Source organism: Primulina tabacum, chromosome 7, assembly GCF_025594145.1.
Source record: "Primulina tabacum isolate GXHZ01 chromosome 7, ASM2559414v2, whole genome shotgun sequence".
In the NCBI taxonomy this organism is placed as follows: domain Eukaryota; kingdom Viridiplantae; phylum Streptophyta; class Magnoliopsida; order Lamiales; family Gesneriaceae; genus Primulina; species Primulina tabacum.
Window position 1 is genome coordinate 37999180 of NC_134556.1, and position 16761 is coordinate 38015940.

Below are 16761 nucleotides of genomic sequence, written 5' to 3' on the forward strand. Positions count from 1 at the left end.
CCAATTGCCGCCTACAAAAAAAGAGCTAAGAAGATAAAAATCGATTGGTACAAAAAGATTTCAGTGGTTTTTAAATCAAAGACAAAAAAATGTGATGATTTTATTTGTTACCAAATAACTATTTATTAATCTATTAATAGTTATTCTTATTGCAAAAATAATTCCAACATATTTAAATAAGATTATCATATACAAATTATCTTTATTTCTCTACGTGCAACGCACGTACATTTCTCTAGTATATATAAATGTATGCTGCAGCTATTAGAATTCTGGTTCTTGAACATATTACATGTATGTATTATTTCGAGATAGATGTATGCTTGCTTTTTGAGAAAATCAAAGAACAATACAGAACACGTACGAGGAATTAGTCTCGTGAAAGCACTTCACTCATCTCTGGACAAAAAATGCAGACTATCTTAGCGGAAGATTTCACCCTACCTTGTGGGACACCGTCCCCATGAGAAGATCAAAGGCCCAATTTTAATCACGTATATGTAGGGTCCACCAATTTTTTTAAAATCAATGGTCCAGATCCTGTAGAGGCACTGTCCCCACTATCTTAGCGTATGCTTCTTGCTACCTTTAAATGCTTAAAAAACATGCATATGGTCTAACATGATATATTATATTGTTCAAATTTTCATGCATAATTTTTTTTTTATCACTGTTTCCTATTATATATATATACATCTTAACATAAAATGCACAATATTTCTCGAATTTATTCCAAAAGAAAAAGTGATAAACAAACTATTTTACCTTTACAAAACTGAAATATCTAGGTTTGAATCAATGGAGAGATGATTTATATGTGGATGTGGATGGAAACAAGGTCGTTTTCGAGGAATCGGTAGCACGGATGAAGGAAGTTGGCCGACGTAATATGTTGTATTACTTCGTATATAGTATTTCATTGTTGAATATATAACTTATTATATTAAGTTCAAATCTACCCTAACTTTATTTCCTGAATCTGTCTCTACATACATCTGAACATGATGTCGCAAGACTTTTGTGTTGAATAAGACTGGTATTAATCGAGGTGCACTAAAAGAATTCTCATCAGACAAGAAAGCATAAAATGCTTGAAAACATGCACAGCTTTATTTTCCAGTTTTCTTCTTTATTCTTGCTTCAGTTAAAGCATAATCCCTTTTCAAAATCATTATTTGTAATTGTTCATCCAAATTACTCAATTTTTTTTCCAAACCAAATATTTGAAATTGTAGCCCTTTGTTTTATAAAGCTGTCATACACGTTGTGATTTATTAAAATTTTCCGTAATCAAATGCTAATTTTACACACACACACACACACAAAAAACATCTTTATTTGGTTCCATGCGAATTAATCATCAAAATTCAAAACAAAGAAATTCATTTTTCCAAGTGGAGTGTAGACAAACCCAAGAGAAGTATAGGGGGTGCTTTTGTATTTAATGAAGGTACAAATAATAGAAAGGCATTAATAAGAATTTTGGTGCCAACCCATTGTGTCAAATTTCATTAAAATGTGCGAGATTCACATATCTAATATTGGAATATGGAGAGAACTATTCCAGATGGGATATAGACTAACGCGTATGAGGACTAGCTTTGTAATTAAATGAACAAAGGAATTAATGTGAATTTTGAAAATTAAATTTTAATGAAATTAATGACAATATGCATAATTTTCAAGGCGCATCTTTCCCAAGATATAAATCACTGTCTCTCTAGCAAATCTCAGTGGATGTGAAGAATTTTGATTCTAAAATGGAAGTGAGTTTGAGGAGGTTTGGTGATGAATACAGCACGTTGGTGGATCAGTACGAGCGGCGTTCCTTTGAGGTGCAGCTAAACCAAGCCATTTTGGGGCGTAGCCCTTCCGAGGCAGCTGCTCAGCGTTGCCTGGTTTCGAAGCCAAGAGGCCGAGAGTCAGGTTTCCGGAAGGTGATGAAGAAGATGTTGGGACCAATTCTTGGGAAGAAATCGAGTTCAAGCAAAAATGCTCCCCAAAATCAAAAGGACCCGTTCTTCTGGAAAACATGCAGCAGATCATTAAGAATCTGATCAGGCCCTCGTCTGTGTGTAGGGAAGATCAGATTTTGTGGTCTTATTTTGTCGTAATCCGTTGCAAATAACCATCCAAAGAATCTTTGTAACTGGTTATTTTCCCCATTTCATTCTTCTCTGTGTTGTCCTTTTTCTTCTTGCATGGCCTTTCATATTCCACTCCCACAAAAAGAGAAGGTTTCATTATTTAATATCTCATTTTCTTCTCTGATGTACATCTATTATTTTAGGATATTATAATTAGTTTGGTTGCTTCCACCGACTGCTAATTAAATATACATCCAATATCTGCATTGTGAGTAATGGTGTGAGAAAATAGTCAGAAGTTATCGAGAAAATGCATGCGCCAATACGTTACTATAGTGATTAATGATGATAATGACAAGAATTAATGGGTGGTAGATTATGTCTTTCAAAACAAAATCTGTATCTAATTTCCCTCAACCGGATTTTCTCTGATTTCTCTACTTCCACATAAATGAGATCTATGCACGGCTCATGTACTGCCCAGTTCTGGTATCTATCAAAATTTCCTCGCCTTTGTCTATGAACAATGGGACGCTAACCACAGCACCGGTGTCAAGAGTCGCGGGTTTAGATCCACCTGCAATCCCCCAATATAAACAACAAATACATATAAAGCATTTAGAATAAAGAACACTAAAACAACACAAAAATTACTTTTAAAACCAATAAAGCATGCATCTAATAGCAAGTACCTTGGGCTGTATCACCTCTGAGTCCAGGATCAACTTCAACCACAGTTAACTTCACTGTGATAGGGAGCTCGAAATCAATAACCTTCGACAAGGGATGATAATTCATTATCTGTGTTTTGTAGCTTTTTGCATCTCGGATAACAAAAACAAAACAGTCGACGTTTAGAAGGTACCTTGTTATTCCAGAAAAGCAAATTGCAGTCCATTCCTTCCTTTAGCCACTTCGATTTATCTCCAACTTCTGCCTCATCCAGACGGAATTCCTCATATGTTGTCTGAAATGAATTCCATGCATTTCATCAATCTCACTACCCAATTAGTACCACAGCCCATGCGTCAATGAAGACTAGCTTTTTCCAGTCATCACCACATGCTTATACGTCCAGTAGGTTATATAGTAAAATTAGATGGTGTGATTAGTGTTCAAAAGACGGAAAATATATTGATTTTGTTCATATATTAGGAGTTAAGAAGGTTGGGTTGACAAACAAGTGTCCAAACTAGATGATTTGAGCAATGAAATGAATAAAAGGAGTGAACTAAAAATGAAAATTGAAAGATAAATTTCTTATGATAACATATTAAATCCAACAGAAGGTGGGCATGTTTCCATTGAAACCTAACAAGAGTAAACATATTTTACCTATCATTTTGAACCCAAAACCATAATTACATTTCGATTTGAAGACGAGCATCTTCCTCGTCATTGTTATTTTTATTTATTCAGACAGAGGATTATTGCACTAAATCTGAATATTATCACTTCTACTTCTCTAATTTGGATGACGAAAAGCTGGATAAGAAAAATTAAGAAACACATCATTTAACGAAATTGAAAGTACTAACAACTTACCAAGTCCATGAAGACATACTGAACACCATCTTTGTAAGTGTATTGCTTGGTTTCTTTCACTATATCTGCCGCTTCTAACTGTATAAAATCAGGGGGAAAAATAACATTAGCGATAAAGCAGCTAATATGGAAAGCTCAAACTCAAGTTTCCACAGAACAAAAGATTTTCTGGCTTGATATAAATAATATTTATTAGTATCCAATCGGCGCAAATTTAACTGCCCCAAATATGTAGGTCATATAATCCTGTGGATGTTTCAATCCCATAATCACACTGTTATGGTCCTAAATAAGTTAGGCCAAGAAAGTCAATACAAGTCCCCAATATATCATGAATATGCTAGAAAAGTCGGTGAGGGAGAAAAGGGTTTGCGGGTGGAGGAAATCACATAAAATATGGCTAGAGTCTGTTAAGAGGGGATTGTTGAGCTACTTGAGTAAATATTTTCAGTTATGACTACCCTGTACTAGGTGCTAGGGAATTAATCTTTTCTTTCTCTTGTAAATGGCATTCATTGTTGAATCAATCCACTTTCAAGCTTCAAATGATATTTCATTGAGGTAATTCTGTGAGTAATTTTCATTCAGTCACTTGTTTTAGAGTTGCTGGAAATTAGGTTCCAACAAATACCAACCTTAGACATCCTCTACCTATACAACTCCATTGTGAATATGTACTTACATCCAAGCTCAAAAGCGTTCACCACATGATATATATACTTCGATAGAGTAAACTAACAAGAAACAATGCGAGTACATAACAAAAGACTATACAAAAGACTATAAAGATTTTACCTTACTTCCAGCTCTGAAAGTTCTGTCGACTTGGTTTCCGGTCACGTGGTTGCGCAATGTGGTCCTCACGTACGCTGCGCCTTTGCCAGGCTTGACATGGAGAAACTCTAAATAATGCCCAAATACCAAATTCAAGATGGTTAATGAAATAATGAATCGAAAACTAACCAAATAAGAATTATAAACCAGAATAGATGTCATTAAGAATTGTCAAGTAAAAAAGTCAAAGTAAAATTGAAGGCAATGGATTCATTCCACACATTGTGTGATAAAAAAATTGAAAACCAAGCATAAGACAAAGAGTAATAAAAATTACCAAGAACCCGCCAAGGAGCTCCATCCACTTCAATGTTGAGGCCTACTTTTATGTCATTGCTCGACAACGCATATATTCCTGCAAGCAAAATGAAAAGTTGAGATCATGGCTATAAATGGGTAAGAGAAAAGTTGAAGCTTTAGCATACTGGGAAACGTAAGTCGGCGGGAGGGGGTTCTGAGTTGAGTGAGAAGGAATAATGGGCGGGGTTTGAAGCAAAGAGACGAAGATAATGGACGAAATGAATGGGAATTGAAAGTCGGGATTCTCGCCATGGTCGTGGCAGTGATGGACGGAGAAGGTGAGCAGAAAAATGGCCGGCCGGCTTACCTACCTGAGTTGGATAAGGCTGTGGATTCCAAGTCAAATCTCACTCTACTCTCTATTTTTGCCCCCTTCTATCCCTTGTTATTACCATTTTCTACATATATAATATAATAATTTAATGTTTTTTAATATAATATGTGATATCATTGTCCCATAACTTAAAAATAAAATATTTAAAATGAATTTATAATGACTTACCATGGATTTCTATAACAACTTATGCTAATCATTTTCGTAAAGCGATGACGAATACGAAATAGTTGTTATAGGGGCCCATTATCCAGTCACGCAGACGCGGGCCTGGGCTCGGGACGTGACAGAATGGTATCGGAGCCGGTCACCTGCATAGAACACCGAGAAATAAGTGTTATGCGGGGCAAAGTGCTACGTGCATGGCACCTCTTGAACCTGCGAGCAAAGTACTACATGACAGGAGCCACCTCTTGAACATGTAGGAGCCACCTGACACCTCTTGAACCTGCGGGGCAAAGTACTACATGACAGGAGCCACCTCTAGATTCTCGGCGCTGATGGATCGAGGGATCCCACATCTTAAAAATGAAATATTTTAAAATGAGTTTATAATGGCTTACAATGGACTTTTATAGCAACTTGTGTTAATCATTTTCGCAAAGCGAGGACGAATACGAAGTAGTTGCTATAGTGGTCCATTGTGCAGTCACGCAGGCGTGGATCTGGGCTCGGGGCATGACATAATATATTAAATAATTATTTGAATTCAGAATAAAAATATGAGTAATTGACCCATTAAACATAACACATTAAGGTATTATTCTGAGTGAAATTCATGCACTTTGTGTGTAAATCAATCTTTTTTTCAAGAATAATTTTGTAATTAAATTTTTTGAAGTTAAATTAAGGGCAAATTTGAAAAAAATATATCTGCACATCTTTCATTTAAGATTCAGTACCTAGAAGATTTTTTTTACAAATTAATACCTGACAAAACTACAAACTTAGTTTAACTACCTACAAAGATAATTTTACATTTTTGCCATTTTACTATTTAAATAAATATATAATTTTATTCACCAAATTAATTGTGTGTTTTCTATCTACCAAAATATTAGTACCTATTCTGTGGTTTCAGATACTTTATTTTGTTATTTGAATACATCAAATGTGTAAAAAATACTATATTTTCTAACAATCACCATAAATTCAGTCGTTGTTGGTTTTTCATTAAAAATATATTATGATGACTTATTCATGTCATTTTATTTTAAAAAAATATAGTTCATCAATCATCATTAAAATAAGATTAAGTACTTATTTTGACATAAAAAATATCTATTTTTAAGTTTCAAATACTTGATTTGGCTCTTTAAATACTCTAAATATGTAAGAAAATACTTGATCTTGAACGATCACCATAAATTCAGTCACTGTTTGTCTTTTCATGAAATGTGTATTTGAATGACATATTCATCTCATTTAATATTTTTTTGTAAAAAAAAATCAAATTCCCAACTGAGCATGTAAATTTTAAAATACTTAGTTTTACTTGAGAAATGCCTATTTTCATTTTGCAAATACTTGATTTCGTAAATGAGATACTCACAACATGTATTAAAAATACTGGATATTCGAATAGACAACCTAAATTCATCAAATATTGGTATTTCAATGAAAAATGCATTTGGATGACATATTAATCCCATTTAATATTTTTTGTTAAAAACCCAAATTCTCAAATAAGTATGCAAATTTTAAAGTACTTAGTTTTACTTGAGAAGTACCTAATTTGAGTTCGCAAATACTTGATTTCGTAAATGAGATACTCACGATATGTATTAAAATATTGGATATTCGAATAAGCAACGTAAGTTCTCCAAGTGTTGGTATTTTCATGAAATATGCATGCATTTGGATGAGAAGTACCTAATTTGAGTTTGCAAATACTCGATTTGGTACAATAGATACTCATAATATTTAATAGAGTATTGGATATTCAAATATGCAACGTAAGTTTACCAAGTGTTGGCTTTCCATGGAAGATTCGTTTTGATGACATATTTATCTCATTTAATATATTTTCTGTAAAAAAAATCTCAAATAAGCATGAAAATTTTAAAATACTTAGTTTACTTGAGAAGTACATAATTTCATATTTCAAATACTTGATTTAGTACATGATATACTCATAATATGTAATAGAATATTGGATATTCGAATATGCAACGTAAGTTCACCAAGTGTTGGTATTTATGTGAAAAATGCATTTGGATGACATATTTATCTCATTTAATATTTTTTTGTAAAAAAAAAACCAAATTCTCAAATAAATATGAATTTTTAAAAATACTTAATTTTACTTGAGAAGTACCTAATTTCATATTGCAAATACTTGATTTGGTACACGAGATACTCATAATATGTAATAGACTACTGGATATTCGAATATGCAATGTAAGTTCACCAAGTATTGGTCTTTCCATGGAAGATGCATTTGGATTACATATTCATTTTATTTAATATTTTTTTGGTAAAAAATATTCTCAAATAAGCATGAAAATTTTAAAGTACTTAGTTTTACCTGAGAAGTATCTAATTTGAGTTTGCAAATACTTGATTTCGTAAATGAGATAATCACAATATGTATTAAAATACTGGATATTCGAATATATAATAATTCCATGAAAAATTCATTAGGATACTTATTAATGTCATTTAAATAAATAAACATAGTTCATTGTTCATCATGAACTAATTGGGAGATATATATTATGAACATAGTTCGTAAATGAGCTTGAAGTTTGCAATTTAAGTATAGCTATCGATTCTAAGATTAATTATTTATAAAATACTCATCAATATTAATTTACAATACTTTTTGATATTCATTGAATGACTTATTTGACAATTATACTTATTTGACATAATACTTATTGGTAATTATTCATTATACTTATTAGTATTTTTTTCTTTATACTTATGAGTATTAATTTATAATAACATTAATATTCATTCACAATACTTGTTGGTATTCATTAAATGACAAGACAATACCTCGTTGTATATCATCTTTATTAGTATTCATTCATAATATTTATTGGTAATCATTCATTATATGTAGTCAATATTCTTTCATTATACTTATTATCAAATTTGAGTTTTAAAATGGTAAAATCAATTATCAGTGGAATCTAATTATGTAATACTTGTAACAATTTAGGTATCACATTTTTATTTCACGGATCTCATCATCAAAGGCCACTCAATATTGACTTCAAATTATATATTTTGACATCATCAAATAATCAAATTTGAGTATTTAAATAGTAAAATCAAGTATTTGTGGATTCGTATTTGGTATTATTTGTATTAATTTAGATATCACATTTTTACTTCACGAATGTCATTCATCAAAGACCACTAAATATTAACTTCAAACTATATAATTTGACATCCTCAAATAGTTGGATATAAGAATTTAGGGAGTAAAATCAAGTATTTGCGAACTCGCATTAGATACTCTTTGTACCAATTTAGCTACCATATTTTAACTTCACCAATTTAGATACTTTTCGTATCAATGCATCTTCCATGGAAAGATCAACACTTGGTGATCTTACGTTGCCTATTCGAATATCCAGTATTTTAATACATATTGTGAATATCTAATTCAAGATATAAAGTATTTACAAACTCAAATTATATACTTCTCAAATAAAACTAAGTATTTTAAAATTTCAATACTTAGTTGAGAATTTGTTTTTGTTTTTTGTTTTTACAAAAAAAAAAAAATTAAATGAGATGGATATGCCATCTAAATGCATCTTCGAAGGAACGATAAAAACTTGGTGAGCTTACGTTCCTCCATATTCGAATATCCAGTATTCTATTACATATTATGAGTATCTCATATACTAAATCAAATATTTTTAATCTCAAATTAGGCACTTCTCAAATAAAAATATGCACTTTAGAATTTCCATGCTTAGTTGGGAATTTGTTTTTTCTTTTACAATTTTTTTTAAATGAGATGAATATGTCATCCAAATACTTATTATATGAAAATATCAATACTTGTTGAACTTACGTTTTCCTATTCGAATATTCAGTATTTTAATACATAGTGTGAGTATCTCATTTACGAAATCAAGTATTTGCAAACTCAAATTAGGTACTTCTTAAGTAAAAATAAGTACTTTAAAATTTTCATGCTTAGTTGAAAATTTGTTTTTTTTATAAAAAAATATTAAATGAGATGAATATGTCATCCAAATGTATATTTCATAAAAATACCAACACTTGGTGAACCTACCTTGTTTATTCGAATATCCAGTATTTTAGTACATATTGTGAGTATCTCATTTACGAAATCAAGTATTTGCCCAAATTAAGTACTTCACGTATTGGTAGACTCGAATAGATACTTTTTGTACTAATTTAGGTATCACATTTTAATTTCAAAAATGACACATCAAAAGTCACTCAATATTACTTGAAACTATATTATTTTATATACCAAAATAATCAAATTTGAGTATTAAAAAGATAAAATCAAGTATATGTGAAATCAAATTAGGTACTATTTGTACCAATTTAGGTATCACGTTTTTTTATTCACAAATATTATCATCAAAGAACATTCAATATTATCTTCAAACTATATATTTTTACATACTCAATCGAATTTGACTATTTAAATGATAAAATCAAGTATTTGTGGACTCGAATTATGTATTATTTGTATTAATTTAAGTATCACATTTTTACTTCACGAATATCATCATCGGTGTCAATTAATATTAACTTCAAATTATATTTTGGCATCCTAATATTATTGTATATGAGTATTTACGGGGTAAAATCATGTATTTATAGACTCTAATTAGATACTATTTGTACCAATTTAAATATCACATTTTAACTTCACAAATGACATCATCAAAAGTTACTTAATATTACTTGAAACTTAAGTATTTTCTTGCACATTTGAAGTATTCAAATAGCCAAATCAAATATTTGAAACCTCAAAATAAGTATTTTATCGATCAAAATAAGTACTTTTTCTAATTCAACAATGAGTGAGAAACTATGTTTTTTAAAAAATTAGATGATATGAATAAGTAATCTTAATGTATTTTCAATGAAAAGACCAACAATTATTGAATTTATTGTGATAGCTCGAAGATCCAGTATTTTCTTACACATTTGGATTATTAAAATAGTCAAATCAAGCATTTGAAACTCCAAAATAGGTATTTTGTAGGTCAAAATAAATACTTAATTTTATTTCAAGATGAGTGATGACCTATGTTTTTTCTAAAAAAATAAAATGACATGAATAAGTCATCCTAATGCATTTTTCATGAAAAGACTAACAATGACAGAATTTATGGTGAATGCTCGAAAATATAGTATTTTATTTATTTATTTGTATTATTCAAAGAGCGAAATCAAGTATCTGAAACCCCATAATAGGTACTTTATATATCAAAATAAGTATTTATTTTTATTCCATGATAATTGAGAAACAAATTTTTTATAAAATTATATTTTAAATGAAGAAGATTAATGTAATTTTTGTGACTAAAATAATATATTTATTTAAATAATAAAGGGTAAAAATGTAACTTTTGCTTTGTGAGGAGTTAAAACTAAAAGCATAGATTTGTCAGGTACTGATTTCTAAAAAATTATGACTAGGTACTAAATTTTAATTGAAAGATTGACAGATGTATTTTTTTGGAATTTACCGTTAAATTAATTAACATATAAATAATTACAAATTTCTATTAAATTTTTTTTAAAATAGGGTTGGATTTATATAAGCTTTTCTTAGCTTGAATTTTTTCAGTGTAAAAAATTCGCAATTTTTTAAGGAATGGACATTATTTTATAATCGAAACTAATTACGTCAAACTAAGTAACGCTCAACAACAGTATATCATTTGCTATTGAATTTTCAAATTTAGTATATTATTCATGTGTTCCGATAAGAAATCTTCTTGCATAAGCACGGAATGAAAATATATCCAATGAGTAAATTAACGACAAAAACTTTTACCAGAATTCACGGTTCAATTTTGTAAGATGAATCATCAATAGGATCCGATCCATAAAAAAATAGTAATTTTTTTATATAAAAAACATTACTTTTTATTTTAAATATGAACGAAGTTAACTCATATCACGAATAAAAATATCTAAAACCATTTTACAGTAAACAAACTCACTATCAATAGACAAATATGAAGCTTACTAGATTTAAAATATGCTACCGATTGTAGGAAAACAAATTTAAATGGAAAAAGCTACCCATTAACGATTATTTTTAGGCACTTAAATACAAAATGAATTGATTGTCAATTTTCTTTTCAATATTTAATTAGCAGTCGTCTTAGCATTATTGAAATCATTCGGGCTTCTCAATTCTAAAACCATAGATTCTCTGACAAGGAATGTTGCTAAAGATGGATACTTGATCGATCATCCCAAGAATAAACACAAGTGCAAACTAAAATATATATATATATATATATATATATATATATATATGTTTTACACAAAGCAGCAAATTAATTTACAAAAAAGTCTTACAATCGATCATAAAGTAGAATTCACTCAAGTAAAAACCTAAACACAACACAACATTCCCACATCATAGGATAGATTATAAATTTTCAAAAAAAACTAACATAACAAATGGCACTAATTGTTGTTTCAGTCTTCACCAGACCTGTCCTCGTTGATCTCCTCGAGAATAACAACAAGCGCAACAATGAAGGCGTAATCCACGTTAGGATACACAGTCACCCCGAATGTGTCTTTCCCAAGTAGGATACTTTGGGCACTGTGTTTCCTGTGCATCTGCATCAATTCCAGTTTTTAAAACTTAACTCAATAAACAAAACAAAATTTTAAAAAGGTAAACGTGAATCAAGTTATAGTTACACATGTTGTTTTATTATTTAACTTGGGACGGACAAACAGCGGCGGCGAAACATTAATGTAATTGATGTTGTGTGTTGTGGAATCGTTTACCTGTGCGATGATGTTGGAAGAATTTCCAGCATAGATGACGCAGGATCTCTCGAACCAGCTGCCTTCGATCCTGAAGTCACACGAATCCTCTCTGGTGTTGGAGGCCAAGAACACATCTAGCTTCGTCTTCATCTGTAAGAGCGAAGATTTCTTCACGCTGAAAAGAAGATCCTTTGAATCTGTGCTATCTCCTCTAAAAACCACCCATCTTCTATGTGCAGATAGCATCTGAAACAATAAAACCACGTTTTTTAGAATAAAAGTTTCCCACAACACAAGAAACTTAACGAGAAAGAACAAAAAAACAACCTTTTGGTGAAAAGTGATGAGGGGGTTCCCGGCGAGATCGTACAAAACGCGGCGATCACGGAGGCTGAAGAGTTTCCCTTTGACTCTGAACATTATGTTACCGTTTACATCGGTAACTCCGAAATTTCCCTCCGACAGAGTCATCAGCTTCCGCACAATAGTCAGATCGATTGGGTAATTCACGCAGAACTGCGGGCTGATCACCGCCACCTGCTGGGGCCCTGGCGCATAACTCGATCCACCCATCATCATAAGTATGTTTTATCTGCTGATAAGATCAAGAATACAGGGACTGCACTTGCGGTGAGTTTGGAGGATTATATCTGCCGACACAGACACCCAATGATGATATATAGATCGGTGCAGAATTATAGGATTTAAAGAAAATTGGAAAATGATACGAATATATGATAAGGTTTCCTTTTTTCCTTTATATAATAATTCTTATTAACATAATTTACGAAGGAGTCTCGAGAGTTTCTTTCGCGAATAAGGAAGGAAGGTGTCAAGATACAAGTCGTTGGATCTGTTCCCATGTCATCTTTAACAGTAAATTGAACAAGTCAAACTCATAAATGACGCGGTTCACACATTGACGTAGATCATTTTCAATAACACGTTATATACGCGGCATTATCAAGTTTGAAACTTGTTCTTTTTTCCATGACCACATTGGCAGCTTAAGATCTAAGCAAGAGTTTTTTTTTTTTATACGGAAACCAAGATTCTCAGTTATTGTAAACTTATATTATATCTCCATCCAAATGCAGCCAGAGTTCAATCATCTACGCCATTGTTGATTCGATCAAGTATCACCACCGTCCACCAACGCAACCACGAAGGAATAGTCGACATCCGGACTCACGGTCACGCTCAGAGTGTCCTTGCCCTTCATCACGTATCTAAATCTGTGCTTCATCTGCACCTGCAATTTCCTGTCGAATGGTGGTTGTATATGATCCATGACCTCTCCAACCAACTACCAACAACTTTAAAATCCCATGAATTCTTTTCCTTCTTGTTGCCTAGGATTACCTCTACTTCATCAGTCCTGAATTGGGCAGCGCTAAAAACAACATCACCGAGATCTGAGCTGTCTCCCTTGTAAACTTGCCATCTTTCGAGTGCACTCAAAATCTTAAGAGATAGAGCTAGCGTTAGGTCAAGACAAAGAAAACTCATGTAATACTGAAACACTTTAAAGAGAGATGAAGCTTCCTAAGTGCAAACCGCAACTTTTTCTTCTTCAGGGTGGCAATGGGATTGCCCGCAGCATCAAGGAGGACATGGCGGCTATGAAAACTTAACAGTCTCTCTCTTTAAATATAACATCGCCTTTATCGTTGGTGACCATAAAATTGCCTCCACTGATTGGCATGATATTCTTCACAATTGTTAAACGAATTTTCCCTGGAAAACAGAATCTCGGGTTGATTACCACAGTCGAACTATCCGTTTTTCTTCTCAAATCTATTAAGCTAAAACTCAGTTGTGTAGGAGCTAGGCTCGTGGATATTTAACATGTATTCTGATGGCATAAATAGAAGGTTCTGTTTGAGCATCAGAGGTTATGCTGCAAGCTATGCCCGATTTATATAAAAAAAAGTTAACACACAACAGAGACGAATATTTCTATTTGTCATACATAGTTGATAGCCTGTCCGTTATCACATTAAAATGGTAAATCAACACCAAATGCATATTAATTGCGTATCGATCTTAAACATGTAAAGTTATTCTGACCTCGATTCATGTCTTTATGGAGGAAAAAAGACGCCATATAGCATCCATGTCGATCTTAACCTTTTGATATTATTCAAGCCACATCTATACTATTATTAGCTTGGAACTTAAAATCAATCCTGGTTACATTAAGTGGAAGTAAGTCATCGATTCGTTTGTACTTTTACTTCATTTAGATAGAAAGCATGTGCACTTGTTTTCTTGTAAACGAGTTCTCCTTCATCAAGGACAGAGGTGGCCAGGCCGGGGCAGGACTATATTCTATATTCTGTTATCATCCTCAATTGAGAGGCAAGAAGATAATCTTGGAAGTTATAATTTATTCCAAAGAAGCTGTTATCATGCTTAGTAACTCGGGATTGTAAATGGAATGAGGCGTGAACATTGCTTGACACCTTCAAATGTATCATTGCATGCAAACCAACTGCAAGCAACTTGAGAATATCTCCCTACACAATAACTATCTATTTTTATCCGCTGGAATTCATTGCATGATCATCGGCAATATTTTGAATGCTTTTGCTGATTATCTGCGATGCTATTAGTATCCATGATGAGGATTGTGTCCATCAGATCAATCAAGAAAGAGCAAATATTAATGACCATATATTCAATTATATGGTTGGTTTGTGAATTATTCTCATAAAGAAAAATATGATCAACAAAACACACGTTCCTCGGGCTTCTTGAACCATAAGCTGATAAGCTTAACACATACTTTTAAAACAGATAGCATAATGCGTTATCAGATTAACGTGAATTGATTTGCTCACAATAAATTTCTCAATTCTTTGCAGGTGCATCATAACATAACTAAGACGATATAGCAACTATTTTGTCGCATTCTATCACTTCCCCGATGCTTCTTCAGGAGTTCTGGTAGTCATCTGATCAACAGCATGAACTGTGTCCTGAAGTTCTTCCCATATTGCGTTGTACACCATCCTCTGCCTATTCACAGAAGATTTACCCTCGAAAGCTGTATAGATTACTTCAGTGCTGCAAATATGTGCCAATAAAATTAGAGGGCTCTAGCTTCCAGTCCAAAGTACGGTATACTAGCTTGAGCACATCCATTCACTGGGAATAATTTAAAACATAACCTTGGACAAACTTAATCTTTGAAATTGACCTCCGTCTGCCAAAAAAAACATTGCCCAATAGGTTGAATTATGTGCCTCTGGTTGATGAAGGTTACAAATAAATTTCTTAAAAAAGATTGACTGCTGCCCTTTTTCAAATTAACCGTGTTCTTTAGTATCACCAGTGGCAAGGGGAGGACAGAGTTGATAGATCCCCCACTTAACAAATGTGTCCCCAAAGTATAGAGATGTAGAGTTTCCCAAAACTCAATGCCGATACACAATTATTGTATTGTGAAGCGAAATTCTGATTTCATTAATGAATTACACGAACTAATGCCTGTATTATAGAGTATTGAAATAATTCAGGTTAGGGTGTTCAAGTATAATTCACCATAGCATGTTTAATAAAGCAGCCACCAAATTAAATCAAGTGCACAATTGCAAGAGATGGAGTATTATTTTCATGTATAGGTGGCGGCTGCTTCCTAACTAGGGGTGGGCAACGGTTGGTTTGATGCAGTTTTACCCTACAACAGTTCGATTTTTCGGTTTTGAATATCTCTAGTCCAAAACCAAACCATTTTAGTACGGTTCGGTTCGATTTTTTTCGTAATACGGTCGGTTATACACGGTTAGCTAAAATTTGTTAAGAAATAAAATTATACGTCAATTTATGCCTTTAAAATCTAAATCACAGTATTTGTCAAACATTTAATTTGTGAGAAATAAGAAAAAACGATCGGATTGAAAATTGAGGGGTAATGATATCAAGTTCCTAAATCCTAATAGGTACAAGTCTTATACTTAACAATAATATGGTCAATTATACATAAAACTCTATCTTAACAATCATATGGCTGGTTCGGTTATTCGATTTTTTGGGAGATTGAAACCAAAAATCGAACCGAAAATTCGAATTTCATAAATTTTAAAATCATAACCGACCGAAAAACCAAATCATTTAAACCGAATTCTTCGGTTCGATCGATTTTTTCAGTTTTTCGGGTTTTATGTCGACCTCTATTCCTAACCCCCCACGTACAACATGCCAGTATTTTCACAAATAACTTAAAAAATTCTTTTTTTATTAATATATATATATATATTTTATATACAAGTTGCACACACAATCAATTATTTGCCTCGGTAGGCATAATGGTAGAAAACTTAACACGCAAATAACCAAGCTGCTTTAAAGTAAAGATTACGTGATTACAATGTAGACCAATGTCGTTCCAAACATTTCTTTGAATCGGTGAAGCATAAGAACGTTTATAGCAAGAAATTTGATTCTCTTTATCAAATTTTTTTTGAATAAACTTGTCACACAAGATTTGTCTAATGTAATTTACTTTAATAACATAATTCGTAAGTTATTATACGTTAGTTTATAAATTTAATTATTACACATCGAGAAAATAACGAGAAGTGAAAAAAATATGTGATCGTTTGATAGTAAATATCTGCTAACAAACACATGTATATGTCAAAGAAAACAACTTTTTAGATCGGTGACATCCATATTCCTCCACAATTAGCG

General features: G+C 32.1%; 3 protein-coding genes across 3 annotated transcripts; all 3 read right to left on the reverse strand.

Moving 5' to 3' along the window:
* Window positions 1-2326: 2326 nt before the first annotated feature.
* On the reverse strand, window positions 2327-5143 carry LOC142551755 (uncharacterized). Its single transcript, XM_075661140.1, has 7 exons — window positions 4892-5143; window positions 4744-4821; window positions 4428-4534; window positions 3633-3710; window positions 2953-3054; window positions 2780-2861; window positions 2327-2664 (listed from the first exon to the last, which is right to left on the reverse strand). The coding sequence occupies exons 1-7, from the start codon at window positions 5016-5018 to the stop codon at window positions 2546-2548; spliced, it is 693 nt and encodes a 230-aa protein (XP_075517255.1). The 5' UTR covers window positions 5019-5143; the 3' UTR covers window positions 2327-2545.
* A 6384-nt stretch (window positions 5144-11527) lies between these two features.
* On the reverse strand, window positions 11528-12814 carry LOC142551756 (protein LURP-one-related 15-like). Its single transcript, XM_075661141.1, has 3 exons — window positions 12394-12814; window positions 12085-12312; window positions 11528-11910 (listed from the first exon to the last, which is right to left on the reverse strand). The coding sequence occupies exons 1-3, from the start codon at window positions 12643-12645 to the stop codon at window positions 11764-11766; spliced, it is 627 nt and encodes a 208-aa protein (XP_075517256.1). The 5' UTR covers window positions 12646-12814; the 3' UTR covers window positions 11528-11763.
* Window positions 12815-13198: 384 nt separating this feature from the next.
* On the reverse strand, window positions 13199-13575 carry LOC142550754 (protein LURP-one-related 15-like). The gene is made up of 2 exons (XM_075659820.1): window positions 13429-13575; window positions 13199-13318 (listed from the first exon to the last, which is right to left on the reverse strand). Exons 1-2 carry the CDS (start codon window positions 13573-13575, stop codon window positions 13199-13201), a joined length of 267 nt encoding a protein of 88 aa, XP_075515935.1.
* Between the last annotated feature and the right edge of the window lie 3186 nt (window positions 13576-16761).